The following is a 22,363-nucleotide window of genomic DNA, read 5'->3' as shown; positions in this document are numbered from 1 at the left end:
GTAGATAATCTCCCTAGAAACAACCCTGGACAGCTTTCAGTGCACTACGATGATTCACAGGCTACCATGGCAACAATGATGCAAATCCTCACGATTAGCACCATCAGCTAAATTTGTCCTATAAGAATGATGTCCTTCGACTTACAGTCTCCAAATCAGAAGTTCAGCATTCTATAGGAATCTGAATCATCAATCTATATTGTCGTCTTATTTCATACTTCCACTCTTAAATTTAGACAGAGAGCTGCATCAAATTCAGAATTATAGATGTCCTCCAGCTTCATCAGATATATATCAGAGATCCTGGTCACTTCTTCAAGTATAACCATTCTTAACAAGGGCTTGGATTCTCAGCTTTTGGAATCTCTTCCAATCCATAGATACAGTGCTCAGTTTCAATTTACATCAAAAGGTCATCTCTGTCCCTCTCCTGAAAGTTCCAGCATGATAACTGACTGGAACTCTAAGTGGAGAATCAAAATGACCAGATCAAGCACATGATCCATACATTTTTGAAACTGACCTGCTGAAAGGACAAGAATGTGACGAGGGAACTCAGAAACATTTGAGTTGAGATTACTTTGCTAAGATTTCAAAATGATCTGCAGGTTGGCAATAGACTTACACTGACACAACAGCGACAGCCAGTTACAAAGTACTTGCCAAACAACATTTAAGCTCCAAGTTACTGCAAAGTTACTGCTCCAATGAACAGAGGTCACTTAAAACACGATTTGGAGATGCCGGTGTTGGACTGGGGTGTACAAGGTTAAAAATCACACAACACTAGGTTATAGTCCAACAGGTTTAATTGGAGGAGAAAGTGAGGACTGCAGATGCTGGAGATCAGAGCTGAAAATGTGTTGCTGGAAAAGTGCAGCAGGTCAGGCAGTATCCAAGGAACAGGAGATTCGACGTTTCGGGCATAAGCCCTTCCTGAAGAAGGGCTTATGCTCGAAACGTCGAATCTCCTGTTCCTTGGATACTGCCTGACCTGCTGCGCTTTTCCAGCAACACATTTTCGGGTTTAATTGGAAGCACACTAGCTTTCAGAGTGACGCTCCACAATCAACTGATGAAAAAGCGTCGCTCCAAAAGCTAGCGCGCTTCCAATTAAACCTGTTGGACTATAACCTGTGTTGCGTGATTTTTAACACTTAAAACACGTGCGACATATGCAGGTTGCAAATCCATTTGCTTAGCATCTGCAGTATGATGCTATCCACCACCAACCACTCCAGCACACTTTCTCAGCAATATTAATAACTCCATCTGGTTTCTCAGTGAGTTTACAGTACAACAATGCAATAATAGTGCATTTGGCCACTTAAGTACAGAGAGTCAAAAAAAGGACAAAAGGAATTGCAATTGATAGCTTGAACAATTTCTAAGTCCAAAATAAATAATTTTAATTAACAGGCCTCTTTTGAAGTACTTTCTAATCCTCCGAAAGCAAGTAACAACCATACAAGGCAACTATAAAATTGAAGATTGGATCATTCATTTTCATTTTCTGGAATTGTTCAATTACATCACAATTAGAAGAAAGCTTGAGCAAAACAGAGGTACGTTGCAAAATTACTAAAACTTTTGATCAAACCATAATTCCAGTTTAAAGTGGTTATACATTTGTTGGATGATATGCATAACATACAGATTTGAAGTCAACTCGTAGATACGTCTATACAAAAAACTCAAAGAATGGATCTATTTAACATTGAGCTTAGCAATGAACAAAAATGAAATCACTGGATTAGAACCTATAATAACTAGCAGTGTATTCAGGAATTGAAGATTTCTGAACACACTGTTACAATACTCTATTCCAAATGTATTGGCCTCGATGCCACGCCAGTAGTTCTGCAAAAACTGTAAAATTTGCCACCACTATTCCTCTGAAACTGAGATCATGAACGCACAAAGAGGGATCATGCGGTGCATTGAGCTCCATGTCGAGTAAGTCCGTCAGACCAATTCTCCTGCTCTATTGCCATTGCCTTTTAAGCTGGTTTTCCCCAGATGCCCATCTAATTTCCTTTTGATATGAAATGATCATTTCCATTTCCACTTCATAAGTGAATTCCACTACAATAATACTTCATTAATAAATAATTTATTCCTCATATCCCATCTGCACCTCCTGCCAAAAACTTTAGATCTCTGGACACCCGGTCCTTCCACCACTAGCTAATAGGAATGATTTTCTTTGTTTATCTTATTGAAACAGAACATAATTTTGTACACTTTGAATATTTCTCCCCTCAATCTCCTTAGCTCCAGGAAGAACAACCCCAGCTTCCTTCTCTAACTAAACCTTGTACCACTGTAACTAGAATCTGACATCTCTGAACTCATTCTGAAAAATCTCTTCTGCACGCCATAAGGACTTACCAAGTGGTGACCAGCTCTACACGCACTATTACAGTTGTGATATAATCAGAATTTTACTTCATTGTTGTTGTATCAATATCTTTACTGCTTCCTTTTATGTCCTCTGCCTGAAAACAGGTCTAACCAATAGTGCCTCAGCCCTTAAGGTAGGGTAGGGAGGAAGGATGGAAAAAAAAACCCAATCAGACCAGAAAACAAGGCTATACTGTTGGCACTAATTTTGTTCACACTAGTTAGTCTGGTCTCACCTGAACCAACTGCCCTAGCCACTCAGAAGACAAAAGTTGCTCTGCCAGCTGTAGCTTGGAGCTAGAAACACTGCCAATAGAAGGCTCAATTTCTTTCCATCATGTGGCTGATTTTACTATCTGCCACTGGTGCATTTGAAAGGATTTAAAGTTGATATCCACCTTACTTCACTTGGCTATCAATTTGCAATTTGACCACGGTGCTTCTGTTCAGAGACACAGACACCAACCATAGCAACACAATACCACTACAAGACTTTGGTTTGGAAAGGCCAAAATTCCATATTTGATTACTGACTCTCTAAATACATCTTGTCATCTTCCAAGATCTGTGAACCAAAAGCCCAGATTCCTCTATTATGTCATAACTCTTTTGTATTGAACCATTAATTGTATGAATTAAAGCATCAATCCCTTTCGCTAAAAGGCATCATCTGACTCTTTTCGTTTTGCTAATCAATCTTTATCCTATTGTAGGAGATTAGCATCATCCTATCGTTTGCCCCACCTTACAGCTTAATAATGAGCAAAGATTGAAACATTTTATAGATCTATTATCTTCAAGTCTGAAAAGCAACAATTTAATTTAACACTCTGCTTTCTGCCCTTAAGCTTTTTTGTCCCCCAAACTGGAGTTCACACTGACCTATCTTTAATAGAGTCATAGAAATAAACCCTTCAGTCCAGTTCGTCCATTCCGACCAGATATCCTGAACTAATCTAGTTCCATTTGCCAGCACTTGGCCCATATCCCTCTAAACCCTTCCTTTTCATATATCTGTCCAAATTGTTTTTATATATTCTGATTGCACCAGCCTCCACCAGTTCCTCTGGCAACTCATTCTGTACACGCACCATGCTCTGCATGAAAATGTTGCCCCATAGATCCCTTTTAAATCTTTCCCCTCTCACCGTAAACCTATGCCCTCTAGTTCTGGACTCCTCCCAACCCAGGGAAAAGACTTTATCTATTTATCCTATCCATGCCCCACATGATTTTATAAACCTCTATAAGGTCACACCTCAGCCTCCGATGCTCCAGGGAAAACAGCCCCAGCCTATTCAGCCTCTCCCTGTAGTTCAAATCCTTCAACCCTAGCAACATCCTTGTAAATCTTTTCTGAACGCTTTCAAGTTTCACAATCTCCTTCCAATGGGAGGGAGACCAAAATTGCACACGATATTCCAATAGTGGCCGAACCAATATCCTGTACAGCTACAATATGACCTCCCAATTCCTGTACTCAATGCTCTGACCATACCAAACATCTTCACTGTATTATCTACCTGCGACTCTACTTTCAAGGAACTATGAACCTGCACTCCACAGTCTCTTTGTTCAGCAACACTCCTCAGGACCTTACCATTAAGTGTATAAGTCCTGCTAAGATTTGTTTTTCCAAAAATGCAGCACCTCACATTTATCTAAAGTCCATCTGCCACTCCTCAGCCCATTTGCCCATCTGATCAAGATCCCGTCGTGCCCTGAGATAACTTTTTCACTGTCCACTACACCTCCAATTTTGGTGTCATTTGCAAACTTGCTAACTCTGCATCCTATGTTCACATCCAAATAAGTTATATAAATGACAAAAAGCAGTGGACCCAGCACCAATCCTTGTGGTACACCATTGGTCACAGACCTCCAGTCTGAAAAACAATCCACCACCATCCCTCGGTCTTCTGCCTTCAAGCCAATTATCCAAATGGCTACTTCTCCCTGTCTAACCAGTCTACCATGACAAATCTTGTTGAATGCCTTACTGAAGTCCATGTTGATCACATGAAGGGCTTTTGCCCGAATTTTCCTGCTCCTCGGATGCTGCCTGACCTGCTGTGCTTTTCCAGCACCACTCTAATCTAGACTCCATGTAGATCACGTCCACCGCTCTGACCTCATCAATCCTCTTTGTTACTTTTTCAAATACTTCAATTAAGTTTTTGAAACATGATGACCCATGCACTATCCGTAGTCTTTTCCAAATGCATGTAAATCTTGTCTTTCAGGATTCCCTCCAACAACTTACCCACCACTGATGTCAGACTCATCGGTGTATAGTTCCCTGGTTTTTCCTTACAATTTTTCCTTAGTAATGCCACCATGTTAGCCAACCTCCAGTCTTCCAGTACCTTACTGGTGACAAATGTCTCAGCAGTGGGCCCAGCAATCACATCCCTAGCTTCCCACAGATTTCTAAGGTACATCTGGGGTTAATGTAATGAGCCTCAATTTTACTAAGCAGTCTTTAGTGCATTACTTTGTCAGAAACTCTTTAAAAAGACAACATATTTTGCACTTACATCATCAACCTTCTCCGTTACTTCATCAAAAAGATTATATTACATCCAAACAGTTTGAGTTTACAAACCAGTGCCATTAACTCAGGCATCTCTCCAATTACTGACTGATTTTTCCTAATTGTCATTTCTAAATTACTAATGATGTTAAATTAGCTGGTTAGTCTTTGCTAGGAATTTCCTTACACCTTTTCTTGAAGTAGGGTTTCACATTTGCCACTCTCCGATCCTCTGTAGTAGGGAAGATTGAAAAATTATGGCCAAACTTTTGTATCACCAGCCCACCTTTCACTTAGCAATCTGGAATCTACATCATTCAGATCAAGCAATTTATCCATTTTCTAAGCATAGTTAGATTTTCCAATATTTCCTGCATCTTAATTTTCATTCTGCCATCTCACCTACTATCAACGATTCGTCTGCAGCTTCCACTAGTAAACACTGATCAAAGTGCTTATGAAGTACTCTTGAACTACCCTTCAATTTAAGTTTTGCCTTATGCCTCCAGGACAGATAACGTATTATATGCTTGAAGAGGCTTTTCCTCTCCTTTTGCTATTTGTTCACTACAGGTCATTCTGGTATAACGCATGTTTCGTTAACATGAATTTGATATAATGCGATTGACAAACTGGGGACACTATTTCTCAAGGGCAAACTTTTAAAGTGTGTAAGAGTTATAACACGATTCTGGCCCCATTTGTTTAAGTGCTGCTGCTAACACATGATTTTCTTATAACATAGAATTACCACATTATAGCAGAACCAACTGTATTTACATGCCAGATGATGATTTTGGGGTCCTGTTCAATGTTAACTGATTTTTTTGTCAGTCTTATTTTCCTCTTCACTTCCCCTCTCAACTGACTGTGTGTATTTGGCCTGTTTCTCCTGAGGAATTCACCCAAGATGTATCCCACATTCTTTTATTTTTATTTCATTTGTATCATTTATCTCCATTATCATCCAACAAACACTGGATTTGGTCTTCCTGCTTATTCCGCTTGTTGACATACCTAGCCTGTACCAGAAAGACTTATTCCTTAAAAACCACCCATTGTTCTATTACCATTTTCCCTGTGGAACTTTGGCTCCATTTCATCCTGGTGAGATCCCTTTCATCCCACTGAAGTTAGTCCTTCACTTTATAATTTCCACATTAAACTGTTCCTCGCTCTTCACCTATGGACTGTGGGACCCCAACGTTGAGACCAAATGAGAGCTTAATCTGCAGGCCTGTGTGGATCTCATTAATCCACCAAGCAGCGTAATAATAATACACAGCCTGACAGATAAGGTTTACGGTCACTCTAGCCCTTCAGCAGAGAACAGGCAGACTGCCTCGTGACAGGAAATTAGCAGGAGAGAGCCAAGTCTCACATGATTATTGAGGTGGCATTACCAGCTGAACTTCACCAATATCAGTTCCTGAGCTCAAGTGTTGCCATTATTTGCTTTTCCTGAGGCCTGTTAATCATTCCTCATTTTCCAGCTGTCACACTTACCACATCTTTGCATCCCACCATCTCTGTATTTCTGTTACGACATGGGGTAAATACCCCTGTTTAATTTAAAGCAGCAACACAGAAAAGATTTATGCAGTAATCTGTGAAAATTCGAGAGACCAAGAACTATTTAAAGTAAAAATTAACAATTTTATTATTTAAAGTATAACAGAGAATAATTAACTAACAACTATTTACAATTCCTTCCTCTAACCTATCTTTTACCTTCCCCTCTAAAATACTAGTTTCATAAAACCCCCAATTAAGATTTACAAAACAATACTTCTTATCTAAAAACCAGGCAGTTCTTTCAGTTTTCTCTTTATTCCTGTCTTCTTTTCTTCTTCTTGGAGATTCTGCTTCATAGGTTACTGATCAATAAAGGTACCTTTAAAAGAGCCATTTTTCAGGCAGTTTTTACATGCTTGTAGCCCGGCAGTTCTCTTCTCAACTGTTCAATTTTCCGCAGTCTTATACCTCCAAAGCAACAAATTGTGTCATTGACTTTTAAGATTGTCAATATACTAAATTGAAACTGGATTGGAGTTAGCATATTTTTCGGAGTATACATTAAACTGGCCTAATTCAAACCTGTTTTGTCATTCCCAGGCAACCAGCTAATCAAGTTGTTTGACCAAATGTTACATTATTTTGTTTTCAGAACACTTGGTTCTGTTGGATAGTTGTGCTGCTTTTAGCTCTCTTAAAACGTACAGTACACCCACGTCTTCATAATTTCCCATGGCTAATCCATCTAACCTACATATCTTTGGGCAGTGGGAGGAAACGGAACACCCAGAGGAAACCAATGCAGATACAGAGAGAATTTGTAAACTCCACACAGACAGTCACCCAAGGGTGGAATCAAACCTGAGTCCCTAGCACTCCAAACCCTTCATTTCCTTTTCATTCCCCTTCCCCCATTAGCTGGTCTCATGGTCACAGTATTGATGCATGTTTGAGTGAGAGGCCAGCATTTTTTGTTACTTTGATTGACATCTTTAAGCAGTTATGATAAGTTGTCCTTTCTGTACTCGCCTTTGTCTCAATGTTTATTGGGACATGATTAAGAGGGGTGAAGTGCTGATGTTTCTGTTATTTTATTGGTTATTGAATCTTTAATGATTTGTCTAATTGACACTTTCAAAGAGTTGTGCAAAAAACAAGTTTCTTATTTAAGAATATTTCTGAATGGGTGTCTTTTCTCCCTCAGCAGTTCACCACTTGCGATTGTTATTACACAGGTCATTAGTTATTGACATAGTGCACACCGGATGAATGGGCAAGGATGGGACATGAATTGGCATTGAGCAGACATAGAAGGTGCAAGAGGACATGTGTGTGGCTGAGAGGAGGGTATAAACGTTGGCATGAAGGCCATGGGAAGTGGTTGGATGGGTCATGAGCAGCAAGTTCAGAGGGACAATTATTACAAATGGAACAAAGTCCCAGAGAATAGAAGCTGACCATTTAAACAGCCTGCCTCAGTGCTCATTTGCCCTTCTGGCCATGGTTCGGTTTCCGAGGATCAGCTGGCTAGATGACATTCCACACATATTACCAGAGCAAAAACTGTATGCACCCAGGTAGGTTAAACCACGGCATGACTACAAAGCTATTAAATTCCCAATGCTTGCAACTCATCTCAGTAGCAATATTCTAGTCTCAGGTATCAGAAATAATCGCTGAAAGATATAGTTATAGCTTAGTTAGATGAGAAGTTAGGCAACTTTTTGAATATGGTGTTCAGTTCTGGTCTCCCTCCTATAGGAAAGATGTTGTTAAACTTGGAAGGGTGCAGGAAAGATTTAGAAGAATGTTGCCAGGGTTGGAGGATTTGAGCTAAAGGGAGAGGCTGAACAAGCTGGAGCTATTTTCCCTGGAGAATTGGAGGCTCAGGGGTGACATGATGTGGGTTTAGAAAATCATGACGGGCATAGACAGGGTAAATCAACAAGGTCTTTTCCTCAGGGTGTGGAAGTCCAAAAGCAGACAGCATAGGTTTAAGGTGAGGGGGAAAATATTTAAAAGGGATCGAAGGATCAACTTGTTCACATGTGGTGAGAGTATGGAATGAGCAGCCAGAGGAAGTGGTGGAACCTGGTAAAATTACAACATTTAAAGGGCACCTGTACATGAACATGAAGGCGTTAGAAGATATGGGCCAAATGCTGGCAAATGGGTCTGGATTAATTTTGCTATCTGGCCAGCATGGACAAATTGGACCAAAGGGTGTGTTTCTGTGCTTCAAATTATTCAAGTATCAAAGTGCAAGATGCCAATTTTACAGAGTCTCTTGCTTGATTCTATTATCCACAATTCACTGTACCCAATGAGAAATCTGAAAATTTAGAATGGCTTTCTATGCAGCTTTGAAAACAAACTGGGGTAAAAGGATCCCAAAAACAATGAGTCAGTCAGTCATAAAGCTGGAGAAAAATCCATACTAAGAATCTTAAAATACCCATATTTAAGTCCTTAAATGCTGCACTGGAAAACCACCACTAATAATTAACCCACAGAATAACCATTAGCACACCGGAAAATTTTGAAATATCCATACATAGTTCATTAATTGAAAAGTGCAATTAATCTGATGTTCCCAATCAAGACCAATCAATAACAAAGTCACTGGAAGAAAAACACACACTATCAGAATGTTAACTTTAAAAACTTTGCCATAATTGCTTTTATATTATGTTACATACTTTGATACTGTATGTTGTACTAACAAGCATTCATAGCATCATAATTAACAAATGTTTACTCACTGTTGTAATAAACCTGTATAATGGCTGTTGCCGTTCAATGTATTTGACAGTGATTGGGCTAAGGTCATATCGGAACCAGATGGCAGGTATAATACGGCCCGTGTGACTATATGCCACATATTCCTGTAATGCACAACGACTAAGCATTAGTCAAATTTTGGCAAAGGCTATTGAAATTCAGTTCAATATTGCTGCATGGTAAAGATTCTCATTTTTATTTCAATTATTAGATATACAAAAGGGGCAAGGATTTTTTGAACTTTATATAGCAATTTATCACTCTGTACAAAATTCTCGATGATGTGTCTTATAAAATGAGTTAGAAATACTGTTGTTGTTTTAGTCTATGTAAAGTACAGAACTAGAGTATGGTTCTAGCCCAAGTATCAATTTTGAGGAACTTCATGGAAGGCTTCTCTTTGTGAGCACTGGCAAGTTATCTCACGCAATTATCCACTGCTCATCTCATTATGTTTGCACTGTCCTTGTGCTATTGCGTACTCCCATGGACAGAACTAGTGGCCACATTTGGAGTACTGAATGCATTTCTGGTCGCCCTACTGTCGAAAAGATATTATTATACTAGAAAAAGTGCAGAAAAGATTTACTAGAATACTATTTGGACTGGAAAGTTTGTGTTATGAGGTTTGATAGGCTGGGACTTTTTTTCTTGAAACGCAGGAGACTGAGGGATGACCTTATAGATGTGTACAAAATCATGAGGGGAGGAAAGTGAGGACTGCAGATGCTGGAGATGAGAGTGTAGTGTTGGAAAAGCACATCAGGTCAGGCAGCATCCAAGGAGCAGGAGAATGTTTTGGACTTAAGTCCTTCATCAGAAAATCATGAGAGACATAGATAAGGTAGATAGCAGACAGCTTATCCCCATTGTAGGGGAAACTAGAGGACATAGGTTTAAAGTGAGAGGAGAGAGATACAAAAGGGTCCAAAGGGACATTTTTTTAAGAGATTGGTGAGTGTCTAGAACTGGCTGTCAGAGGTAATGCAGGAAGTGAGTACAATTTTGTTATTTAAGAAACGTTTAGGCAGGTACATGGATGGGATAGGAGGGGTATAGACTAAACCCAGGCAAATGGGACTAGTTTAAATTGTGAAAACTGGGCAGCATGGACAAGTTGGGCTGAAGGGCTTGTTTTCATGCTGTAGACTTCTATGACTCTGCTAGGACCATCCATGATTTCTGCTGCCAGCACCTCATATAAAGCCCAACCGTGCAACAGGTTAATCACTGACCACAGAGTGGGATGGAATCATGATAGAACAGCTTCTGAAGGAACATAGGTGGTACGGTGGCACTTCAATGTAAACAGCAGAAACATTTGTAAATGAATAGCTACTCACATCAGCTGACTGATCAACTGATCAGTTCCAATGAACTGCAGCTACAAAAATTAAACTACACAGGCAACAAATTCTTATCACCATTCCATGTTAGAACCCAGCCTAAACGGAGTGCTCCTCTATCCCTAACACCCAACATGTCATAACATCTTGTCATTGTTGATTGTGAGAGTGTCATATGTTGAAAAACCTTCAAGCTGTTACTTTTCGTATGTTCAATAAAGGAAAAAAAAACAGAAAAAAATCTGCATTTGTTTCTGGGAATAAACAGGCACTGATTGCCTTTCTTATAGCATTGATTTTATAATCAATGAGTGATGACTACACCCAAATATTATCTACTGGAACTGGGTGTCAATTCAGTCCAGTGACATTGTATCACTATCATGCAGAGGGTGATTTTCATCCTGCTCAATGTCTTCATTTTCCTGCTCAGAAGACCACTGCTGCTGCTCTGCCAGCTCTTCAGCATCTGGTTATCCAGAATGCAACACTCAAGGATCAAGCAGCACACTCTCTCTGCAATACACTGAAAGGCTCCACCAAAGTGGTCCAAGCAGCAGCAACTCATCTTTAGGAAGCGTACCACCTGCTCCATCATGGCCTTGGTGGAAGAGTAAACTGCACTGTAACTTCCTCCAGCCTCAATCAGGGGCTTGTGAAATGGAGTCAGCCACCGTAGTCACAGAGGGCAGCTTCTGGTGTAGACTTCTGGGATGTAGTACCAATGATTGGAGATTGCGTATTGATGGAATGGAAATCTTTTCTGTTGATGAAGGCTGCTAAGTTATTTTATGGCACCCTCACCACAGTATGCATAGAGTCCATAGTGCCTGGGAGACAAAGCATTCTGCCTGGGCCAGAGCACTACCCTCATCAACAAGATGTCAATGTCAACTGGCACAAATAGCAGCAGTAACAGCCTCTGATACATCTGTAAACGGACAATTGAAAAATTCCATACAGGGCCTCGAGGATTTTGGAAGCAGCTACTCATATAAATATGTAGTGCAGCTGTCACCTTGGAAGTCACCTGGATAGCCACCCCCTTCAGGTCACAGCTTCCATTCCAGCAGATGGCACAATTCTGAGATAGCTGGCTCTTGAGGTTTCTGCTGGTTCCCAGCTTGCTGGAGAATCTGCTCCTCTATTTCTCTGCAGTTTTGTTGTATCAAAGCAACAGTAACGACAACTCATCCACATCAAGAGTAAGCTGACAGATACAGTCCAAGGCAGAGGAAATTAGTTCCACATCCTTGTGCAGTTTATGAGATCATGGAGTTTCTTTCCGCTTGTAGCCAATAGCCCACTTTTAAAATGACTGTGATTTATATCTGTTTCACAGATGTCGGTGATTAATCTGCAAAACCAATAATGTGGTCAAGACTACTTGTGGCCAGGACTTGCATCTCATACAATTGGACACTACCTGTGTTTCACATGTCACGTATTATGATTACAGGTATCTTTAATCTGTGCTGTGTAAGTGCCTAATTAATGTAATTGCCCTCAAAGGGCTGCACATTGTTCACAAGTTAATGTGCTCAGACGGATTTTAAAAGAATACTTAGTCCACCCTCTCCATGTGTGGCAGCAGCCATTTGCCATTTCCATTGCACACATCCGATTCAGATGACAACAGACGGCAACCTGGTTGTTGCAGACACAGCCTGTTAATCCAGGGGGCCTCAAACTTCACATCCCTTCCTTCCTTACAGTCCCTGTTGACCTCATCAATTCTCGGCTACCACACATCCTCACATCATTGCCTCCCCACTCCCTTCCATCAAATCATGCCCTTCAATTCACCATTTGGCTGACACACATACAGTGTACTTGCAGTATAAGCTGATGGTGTTACACCAAGAGCATGATTTCTACTCGCTTGACAACTATGACAAACTGCCTGGCTTGGTTTTAAGCATTAAAAGGCAAGAAAATGCAAAAGTGCTGTGAGCCTGTAAGTTCTGAATAAGGTATCAAAGAAAGACGAGGCAGAGATGCTGTGAGCATCCAAATCAGAGTGAATGCTAAGACAGAAAGCAGAGTCCTGAGATGCTCGGATACATGAAATTGGTCTCTGTCCTGCACACCAAGTGGCCTGGCATAACATTGCAATGTAAGTCTTAGTGCACTCCAAAGTGACATAATGAAGTGGAGAACTGTATTCCAACTGGTGCCATGGAGATGTGGTGAGGCAGGTGCATATCTGCTGGTTACTTCCATAGATGGGTGAATACAGGCACTCACAGTCCATACAGCATAACCTGAGATACTGCAGACTGCAGTCTAGGGAGGAGGCCTGGAGAAACAAATGGCAAGCTGGAACATTCAGGTACCTGCTTTGATTCTCATATGGGGATTTTTTGTCATTCTCTCCATTCATGGGACGATCAGAAACCGTATATAAACAAGGCAAGATTTGCCAATGATGAGACACAAAAGTCTTTCACTGCTAAACAAGATTCTCTTTTCGCCATTCAAACTTTATATGGAAAAAGCAAATCAGATTTTAATTTCTTGAACTCAAGAAATTATTTTTCTTAACTCACAATATTTTCCCAACTAACTCGCTGTTACTCATGTTGCTCAGTGGCCAGAAAAATTCAGCCATTGTGTCATTGCTTTACGTCTTGCTCACATCGGGATAAGTTGCAAGAAAAGCAATGCAATAGTAAAGCAACATTATTCTGCATTAGTGGAGAGTACTAATTGGTGGGCGAGTAGACTCTAATTGCTCAGTTAGTGTGAATTCGCATGAACAATTTGTAGGCACATGCAGTAACCCTCTTGTGCACACCACAGTGCTATCACATACAAAAATCTGGTTTTGTGGGAGAGTGAAGAGAATTCTCCGATAATGTTACAGAAGCTTAAATGTCAAGCTGAACCTTAGAGAGGATATTAAAGCTAAGATATAATAGGTCTTCAAGATCAGACCTCTCACTCTCAGCTCTATTATTCTGGACATAAGCCTAGTTAATTACTTTCAAATCTCAAGATGTACAAATAAACATCGCTTTGTATGAAAAACAGACTGGTCATGTAAAATGGAAATTTTAATGAGAAAAGAAAGTAGAATATGGGGGATAGAACAATAATAAAGGATGTAACTTGTTTTGACAGCCCTCTTGTGAGCAGTATTTATTCCACATCAATTTTAATTAAAGTTGAATGGGAGCACATACTTCTTTCATAAAATCACAATTATAACTTCTTCACCTTACCTTTTGTGCCACTGTGTACTGATAGGAAAAGCGTTGCTTTTCCTTTAAATCTTCATATACTGTGGGGACGATCTTCAGTACATAGTCATGTGATGCTAGAGCTGTGCAAAATAAATGAAATTCAAACAGTTACATTGCGACATATCAAAGACTTTTTGACTCGAATCCTTGTACAAGAGCTTGGCTAGGACTATGTCTGGAGTATTGGGTGAGGTTTTGTTCTCCTCATCAGAACAAAGATTTTACAGCCACAGAAGGAGTACAACCAGGTTCTCACCCAGTCTTGTTCCCAGGACGGCAAGACTGTCTTATGAAGAGAGATTCGATTCAAACTGGGCCATAATCCCTCAAATTTTGAAGAATGACTGGTGATTGCATTGAAACTTACAAAATACTCAAACTGGGTAAAAGGGAAGTAAGACATTTCTCCAGGTGTGGGGATTCAAAACCAAGAAACATAATTTTTTTTAAAAAAGGGCCATGCCCCTTAGATTGGAGATAGGGAGAAATTAATTTATTCAGAGGGTTCCCAACCTTTGGAATTCTTTACCACACTGGGACGTGGAGGCTCAATCTTTGAGTATGTTTAAGATAGGGATTGATAGATTTCAAATTACCAGTGGTGTTCAGGGTTACGGGAATGGGGGCAATAAGACATTGAAGTGTTCAATCAACCATGATCATGTTAAATAGGTCAGATTCAACAGGCTCAATTGCCTACTTCCATTCCCATTTTCCTATAGTTTAAATCATTATATGTCGATAATATACAGGCTATTCATAGTGCAAAAACAATTAACTAAACCTCTGATTCCAGACGTGAATCAAATTGTGGTCCTTATTTTGGGTTTTGCAACTTATTATTTAAAAAGGTAATTAAGAGTTTGAGTTGTTTGTTCAAGAGACGAGGAATAGCAATCTCCAAGTAAATGATCATCATTTGCACATGACATTCCAACAAATCTTGCAGTTTTGTGAAAATAACAAAATACGATTTAAGTGTACAGGTAATAGTCTATTTTCTTAGTTTACCTTCTTGTGACTGTCACACCCGAACAGTCAATGTCATTTCATCTCAATAGTATGAGTGACTCCCAGATTGATCATTATGTCATTATTGGTGTAACCAATCAGCAGACTTCATCTTCAATTATTTGTGCATAAAACTATTTGGAAAACTGAATCACTACTCTCTTAATTAGGACACAGGTCAACATGCTAATTCATTGGAAATACAATTTTGAACATCTGTACTTAGTAGCCCAGTGGCATGAACTATTCAACAACAGTATACTGACTGTTTGATTTATTTATTGTCACGCGTACAGAATTACAGTGAAAAGCTTTCTTTACAAACAGTACAGGTACATCACAGTAAGCAAGGATGTACAGAAACAAGATTTAGATGGAGGCATACAGGTAACATTGCACAGGCCATACAAGAGGGATCAGCTTCAGCAAGATCAGCATTATTTGAGGCTAGAGAGTCCATTCAATGGCTTAACAACAGCCAGGAAGAAGTGGTTTCTTGAACCCACTAGTGCGTATGTTCAGGCTTCTGTATTTGGAGTCTAACTGAAGAGGCTATAGGAGATCATTACCAGGGTGTGAAGTGTCTTTGATGATATTGGCAGCCTTGCTACGGCATGAAGTAGATGGAGACCATGGATGGAAGGTTAGGTTTCATGATGGCCTCGGCTGCGCACACCACCCTCTGTTGTTTCCTATTATCCTGGGCAGTGCAGTTGCCATACCAGGTCATTATGTACCCGGACAGTGTGCTTTCAATTGTGCATCTGTGGAGGTTGGTGAGATTCCTTATGGATGTGGCAAATTTCCTGAGCCGCCTGAGGAAGAGGAGGCATTGTTGTGCATTCTTGACCATTGCATCCACATGGGAAGTCCAGGACAGGTTGACGGTTATCATCTCTTCAAGGAACTTGACACTCTCCACCCTCTCGACCTCAGTTCCGTTGATGTAGATGGGGATGTTCTCCTCCTTTATTAATAAAGTCAAAGATCAGTTCTTTAGTTTTGCTGACATTGAAGAGAGTTTGTTCCCATTGCACCATGTCACCAAACCCTCAATCTCCCTTCTGTATTTTAAACTCGCCGTTGTTAGATATCTGTCCTTCTACGGTGGTGTCGTCAGCAGACTTGTAGCCGTATATGCAGATCATGACAGCTATGGACAATATGGGCCAGCCAGCCACATTTGGCTGATTTTCATCATCTCAAACTAACCATACCCTGCAACTTGTTAATCAGCCAGTGGGACCATCAACAAAATATTTGAAATACCTGCACAGATGGCTTAATTTCTGGTCCAACTAGACCGTTCCAAGTCTATTAAATCACAATTTGATTTACACAAACTGGCTGTCAGGTGAAATTGGAGAAGTGCATGGTTTGAATGTGCTACCTTCGGGAAACTGAACAACTCATACCAGGAGGGGGAAAAAATGCTAATGTTCTGTTTCTACCTATGGGAACAAGTTCACTGTCAGCTTATAGGAATTAGGAGTACAAATAGGCTTTTCAACCCCTCAGGCCTACTCTGGCAGTTGATAATATCATAGCTGACCCAACTGCGGCCTCAACTATGATTTTTGCACATTCCTACCTACCCCGATAGATTCTTGATGAACAAGATTATATAGCTCTGACCCAGCTTCCACGAATCTCTGAGAAAGAGAGCTCCAAAGCCTCACAGTCCTCTTAGAGAAAAATAATTCTTCCTATCATAGTCTTAAAAGTAAAAAAAGTCATGTTTCTTTTTGCTAACACAGAGAAGTCTGTGGCTCATGCAAGAATCTTCTATGAAAAAGAATGATGAGGGTAGATGTAAGCCTCGGGATCTGTTTAAAGGAAGGGAGAGGTGCAGAGGAAAAAGGAGGAATTGAAAAGGATTAAAATGAGACAAAAATAATCTGAGATATTTGTAGCGATGACTGTATTCAATCGACAGTGTTTACAGGCAGGTGCAACCATCTGAAAGCATTCATAAATATAGACAGCCTTAATTAAATGCAGCCATTTCAGAACGGCCAGGCTGGGATCAAAATAGAAAATGGCTCAGTATATATACATATATCCTCAGCAAGTCCGGTGGCATCTGTGAGAAGAGAAATAACATTAAAGCCTGAGATCAAACTGATTTCTTCCTATTATAGCTATCATATTCCTCCTGTCCAGTTAATTCTGGCCAATATCCAAGACTCTTCCAGTGTACTCCACCACAATAGCAGCCTCCAGGCCATAATCACTGCTTTTTCACCATGATCATCCCACTGGGTCAGCGCAAGAATTCTGCAATTCTTCCTTGAACAGAGATCCACCCAGTCCCCATCCCTCCTCTGGCTAAGCTGGTTTACTAGACTGATACCTGGAGTGAGTGGAGAGATGAATAGACCGTGTTTTTTCCCCCCCACTGGAATTTAGAAGAGTGAAGGGAGACTTGTTTGAATATCCTGAATGGTTTTGACAAGGCAGATGTGGAAAGGATGCTTTCTTTTGTGGATGAGAACTAGGGGCACTGCTTTAAAATGATGGATTGCCCTTTGCTGACAGAGATTAGGAGAAATGTTTTCTCTCAGGTGGATGCATGAGTTTCAAACTCTGCCTCAGAAGATAGTGGAGGCAGAATCATTAAATATTTTTAAGACAGATGTGTATAGATTCTGGTTAGACAGAGATAGATGGCAATGTGGAATTCAAAAACACAAACAGATCAGCCTTGATCTTACTGAATAGTGCAGCAGATTTCAGGGAACTGAATGATTTATCTCCTGCTCCCAATTCCTATGGTCATAGTGGACAACTTCTCCGATGATTCTTCCCACTTTGTCCAAGCAAAAAGTGGCAGCCTTGTGAACACATTTGGATACTAAGTCTGCATGCTGGTTTGAGTGACACATGGAGCATCTTTGGTCCAGACCAACTCAGGCTCTTTCTCCAGTACACTCACAACTGGATCACAATAACATCCTGCTCTCATCCTAAAATGGGAAAATCGCAGCCCTTTGATTTCAATTTCCAGCCTACCATTATATTCACATGGTCCAACTCCGACTTTTCCCTTCCCTTCCTTGATGTCTCTGTCACTATTTCTGGGTGACAGACGATCAACCAATATAAGGTGTATTAGTCAAATAACCTCCACAGCTATGTTGAATGTCCTCCCTCCTACCTCATTTTCGATAAATCACTCCATGCCATTCTCCCGTTTTCTCCATCTGCCTCATCTGCTCTGGTATCATCACTTTCCTGGGCACATGATGGTTCAGTGAACCTGGGGTCAATTCCACTGAATGTCTGTGTGGAGTTTGCACATTCTCCCAGTGTCTGCGTAGGTTTTCTCCGGGTGCTCCAGTTTCCTTCCACAGTGCAAAGATGTTCAGGCTAGGCGGATTGGCCATGCTAAGTTGCCCCACTGTGACCATGATTATGCAGTTGAGTGGATTAGCCATGGTAAATATATGGTAATGGGGATAGAATGGGGCAGCTGGGTCTGGATTCAATGTTCTTCAGAGGGCCGATGTGAAGACTCAATGGGCCAAAAGGCTTCTTTTCACAATCTACCAGATTTTAATGATTCAAAACAGTTCATCTCATGTTTTTTTACCTCAATTGAGAATTTTCCCCATCCCACAACTTAAGTCCTTCACCCTCAAACACAATGGTTAACAGAGCCTGTCAGTGTATACATCCATTGCATTTATCGCACTTCTCCTCAAACCACATCTCTTCTCTCTCTGAAATATGTCAGGGATCCCTTTATCCACACCTTCTATCTGCCAAACTTCACATTCAATGGATCTTTCCCCATCACTTCTACTACTTTTAACATGATTGCACTGAAAAAAAGCACATCTACCCCTTTCCACCTATTCAGTATTCTAAACAGATAGTTTGCTCACCACACCCCAAGCCATTCCTTAATAACACCAACATCCCTTTCCATATTTCGAGATGCAATCCCTCTGATTTCTTTCCTCTACCAGGCACCAACATGCATTCCAAATGAAAGAGCAATTTACTTGCACTTCTGTCAATGTAGTATCCTTCATTTGCTGTTTACAATGTGGCCTCCTCTGGAAAGGAGAGATCAACTCCAGATGAGGGAAATCGCTGTACAGAACACATCCACTCAATCTACAGTGTCAACTCAGTGTTCTAGTCATCACTCATTTTGTCTGCTACATTCATTCTTTAACCTCTCTGGCATCAGCCTTCAACACAGTTCCAATGAAGCTCAACACAAGGATGAGGAACAATACCACATCTATCACTTAGGCACTTTACAGACTTCCAGACTTAACACTCTCCTCAATAATTTCAATTCAAAACTTCTGCTGCCATTTTCTAAGACAACAGCTAGTAATGATTCTATCCTTCCCAAGTACATCTCCTCTTAGAAAGAAAGTTTGCCAAATGTGACCTGAGACATCAGTTCTTATTCTTGTTAAATACAGAACCAGCAACTATTTTAAATACAAATGATAACACAGCTAACCAGACTGCTTAAAATATTGTTCATCCTGTTATCACTTGTCAGTAATGGCTGGATTTTATATTTGATGGAATCAAAAATGTACAGGTATTTGCAGATTTTGTTTCAATATTCTCTCCTCTCGTGAGCAGTTGGCTACTTTCAGTTGCCTTTCCAGAATAAAATTAGATGCTGTACAGAAACAGCAAACCTAATGACTGGCCTGGAACAGAGGAATAGTTTCTCGACAATTTTTAATCCTGATTTCCAGCCTCTTTTAATGAATGACAGGCACGTAGCACTACTTATAGAAGCAAGGGACTTCAACTGAACTTTCCATACAATTCAAAACTCACATTTCAATTATATTTCAAATCATCTTGTAAACGAGACCACAACACCATTATTCTTTTACATGTAATTTCCTCATCATAGTTTCCATTCAGTAAAATGTATAAGATAAAAAAGTGATAATCAAACATTTAAACAGAATCTGTAAAAGTCAAATCATGGAGGGTACTTACCATTTGAACTAAGTTTATCTGTTCCAGCTAAGGCATTAAAAGCACCTTGAACATTTCTAACCTAAAGAAATTAAACAAGAGTAACTTTCAAATAATTTAGGCTTGGCTTCAGAAATCATTTCTTCACGATTAATATAACATCATATTTACCTTGAGTAACTGACAGTGCACAGGATATTATTCTCCTTAAATCAAGTCATAATAACAGACTGCAAATATCATGGTACAGAACAATAGAATTCCTAGTGTCAAAGCAGGCCATTCGGCCCATCACGAGCACAACAACGTGCCGAAGAGCAGCTTACTCACCCACCCCATCCCAGAAATGCTGCATTTCCTACAGCTAATCCATCTAACCTGCACATCCCTGAACACTAGGGGCAATTTAGCACAGCCAATCTATCTAATCTACACATCTTTGGACTGTGGGAGGAAATCAGAGCACCTGGAGGAAACCCAAGCAGACAGAGGGAGAATGGGTGACTATCTGTCTAGTGCCTGGTGCTGCAAGGCCGCAGTGCTAACCACTAAGCCACCATGCCACTCATAGGCGTATAGTGAAGGTGAGGAGAGCCATGGGGAGGGATGGTTCATATGGAAGAGTGGTAGGATTTGGTTGAGAGTAGGAGTCTTAAGTGGACAATTATTCCAAGCACAGCAAGAAGTCAGCTCCAATCTGCCGACTTCCAGATGTTACTGAGGTGGGGTGAAGGGCAGAGGGCCAATCCATTCGAGGAGGCCAGTTGGCATTTGAAATTTGGGAAACTGGAAAGCCTCAGATTTCAGGGTTCTCTGTGTCCAACTAGGTTCATTTGTGGGACTGATCAAACTTTCTAGGCTTCAGTATATGGAGCAACTACAGCAAGGTTGAGGGAGTCTAAGAGAGAAACAAATATCTTCTGAACACTCTGAGTATCAGAGAGGGCTGCACTGTCCTCTCCTTCCCTCCCCATCAGACACTTTGCTCCATTCACCATCCCTTGTTGGTTTGGAACTTGAACTTTCCCCATCACTGGACTTGGAGGAAAGAACCTGAACCAGGGTTCAGACTCTGCTCCAGAAATAGAGTCAAGGATCAGGCTTCCCCACTAATTATGTTACAATTAATGGCGCAGCTCCTTCCATTTCTCTCCTTTCTGGTTTAACAACTTTAAATTACGTTCCTTGTAATTTCTTCCAAATTGTAACACCTTGCACATAAATGGATTACATCCACCACAGGGAACAATATCCACCAGCAATGTCTGAAGTATTAAACATGACATAGTGTTTAACCCTATGCAAAGGAGAAATATTGAACAGACAAAATGGCAGTCACAGTAATTTTACTATGTAGTTTGTTCCTGTCCGAGATCATTTTATTTCAGCCAGAATAATTTAAAGCGAAACAAAGGTCTGTGAAGAATTGAGGTACAAAAAAATGTTGAGAAAAATATATCATAGGAAGTTTTAAAAGTTATAAATGAAGGTGGCTGACTTATTCATATTAAGAAGCCTAGCATGTCCAATTTGATAAGTTATAAAAAAGCAAGTTGTTCAGATTGAACGACAGGAATGTGATCATAACAACTGCCTTGAGAAAAGATACACAAATGATTCAAATTTATCATCTATCAGCAAAGTATGAGCGTCGAAATATTACAAAATCAGACATCTGAGTTTCAGACTTTAAAAAAAAATCAAGAGCTACTAAACATCATTTATACTGACAATTAAATATGATGAAAGAGGAACACTCTCGTTGGGCAGGGTTTTAATCAGGCTTTGAGAATTGCATTGATTTGAAGGGAGAAGAATTACTCACCTCTATTATTTCACCAAATGTCAGCTTGTTAATCACATGAGTCATGTCTGGATTATCTGGTTGTGCGGTGGCACTGTGTGTGGATACATGGAAATTGCCTGGAACCTATTAAAGATATATTTATTGGCTTAGCTAAGTACAAATTAACCCTCGACTTCCACCTAATGCCCAAATGAAAATAAATACTTGGACAGAAATACAGAATGCTTAACACAAGGGTGGAGTGGAGAGTAGAAAATGTCATATTTAAATCCAAGTAAAGTTTTTGGCTCAGATTTCATGGTTAGCACCAAAGAAACAGCACTTGCCACTGAAATATCAGACAGCTGCTCATAATAGACAGAACGATAGATTATTTTGATATGTTATAGCTTCAACATTCATTAACCTCTGAAGAATGAAACTCCAACATAAAATTAAATTTTCAAAAATCAGACAGACTCTCCAAAAATACTTGTCAATTAAAGAATTATTTGCTCCTGAATGCACACGAGCCCTAACATCTTAGTTACAGCGACTGAGCAAGTCGCCCAAAACTTATGCCATTGCTCATCTACCCCAGAACATAGCTAAGACTGGGCTTTTAAATTAAGTCAAGACAGTGTTAGATTTTTGATAGACATGAGAATCAAAAGTTGTAGGGTGCAGTCAAGAAGCTGAGTCCACAACCAGATCAGCCATGATCTGAGTGAATGGTGGACTAGGCTCAAAGGACGAATGTTCCTGTTCCTCAGATGCTGCC

At 40.2% G+C, this 22,363-nt stretch overlaps 1 protein-coding gene across 5 annotated transcripts in view; it reads right to left on the bottom strand.

Annotated features, from left to right (window-relative positions):
• The window catches only part of ergic1 (endoplasmic reticulum-golgi intermediate compartment 1), a 131,968-nt gene that overhangs the window by 38,102 nt on the left and 71,503 nt on the right, over nucleotides 1–22,363 (bottom strand). For all 5 annotated transcript variants that reach the window (XR_009645541.1, XR_009645542.1, XM_060837112.1 and 2 more), the window contains exons 6-9: nucleotides 21,622–21,726; nucleotides 19,818–19,878; nucleotides 13,803–13,903; nucleotides 9,214–9,336 (exon numbers count right to left, since the gene is read on the bottom strand). Coding sequence is in view for 3 of the 5 variants with exons in the window: in XM_060837112.1 (XP_060693095.1) it covers nucleotides 9,214–9,336; nucleotides 13,803–13,903; nucleotides 19,818–19,878; nucleotides 21,622–21,726 (390 nt within the window). In the remaining 2 variants the exon portion in view is untranslated. The remainder of the gene's footprint in view (nucleotides 1–9,213; nucleotides 9,337–13,802; nucleotides 13,904–19,817; nucleotides 19,879–21,621; nucleotides 21,727–22,363) is intronic.

This window comes from Hemiscyllium ocellatum, chromosome 16 (genome assembly GCF_020745735.1).
Source record: "Hemiscyllium ocellatum isolate sHemOce1 chromosome 16, sHemOce1.pat.X.cur, whole genome shotgun sequence".
Classification (NCBI taxonomy): domain Eukaryota; kingdom Metazoa; phylum Chordata; class Chondrichthyes; order Orectolobiformes; family Hemiscylliidae; genus Hemiscyllium; species Hemiscyllium ocellatum.
Note: the sequence above shows the minus strand (reverse complement) of the source record. Positions and strands in the feature narration are given on the sequence as shown.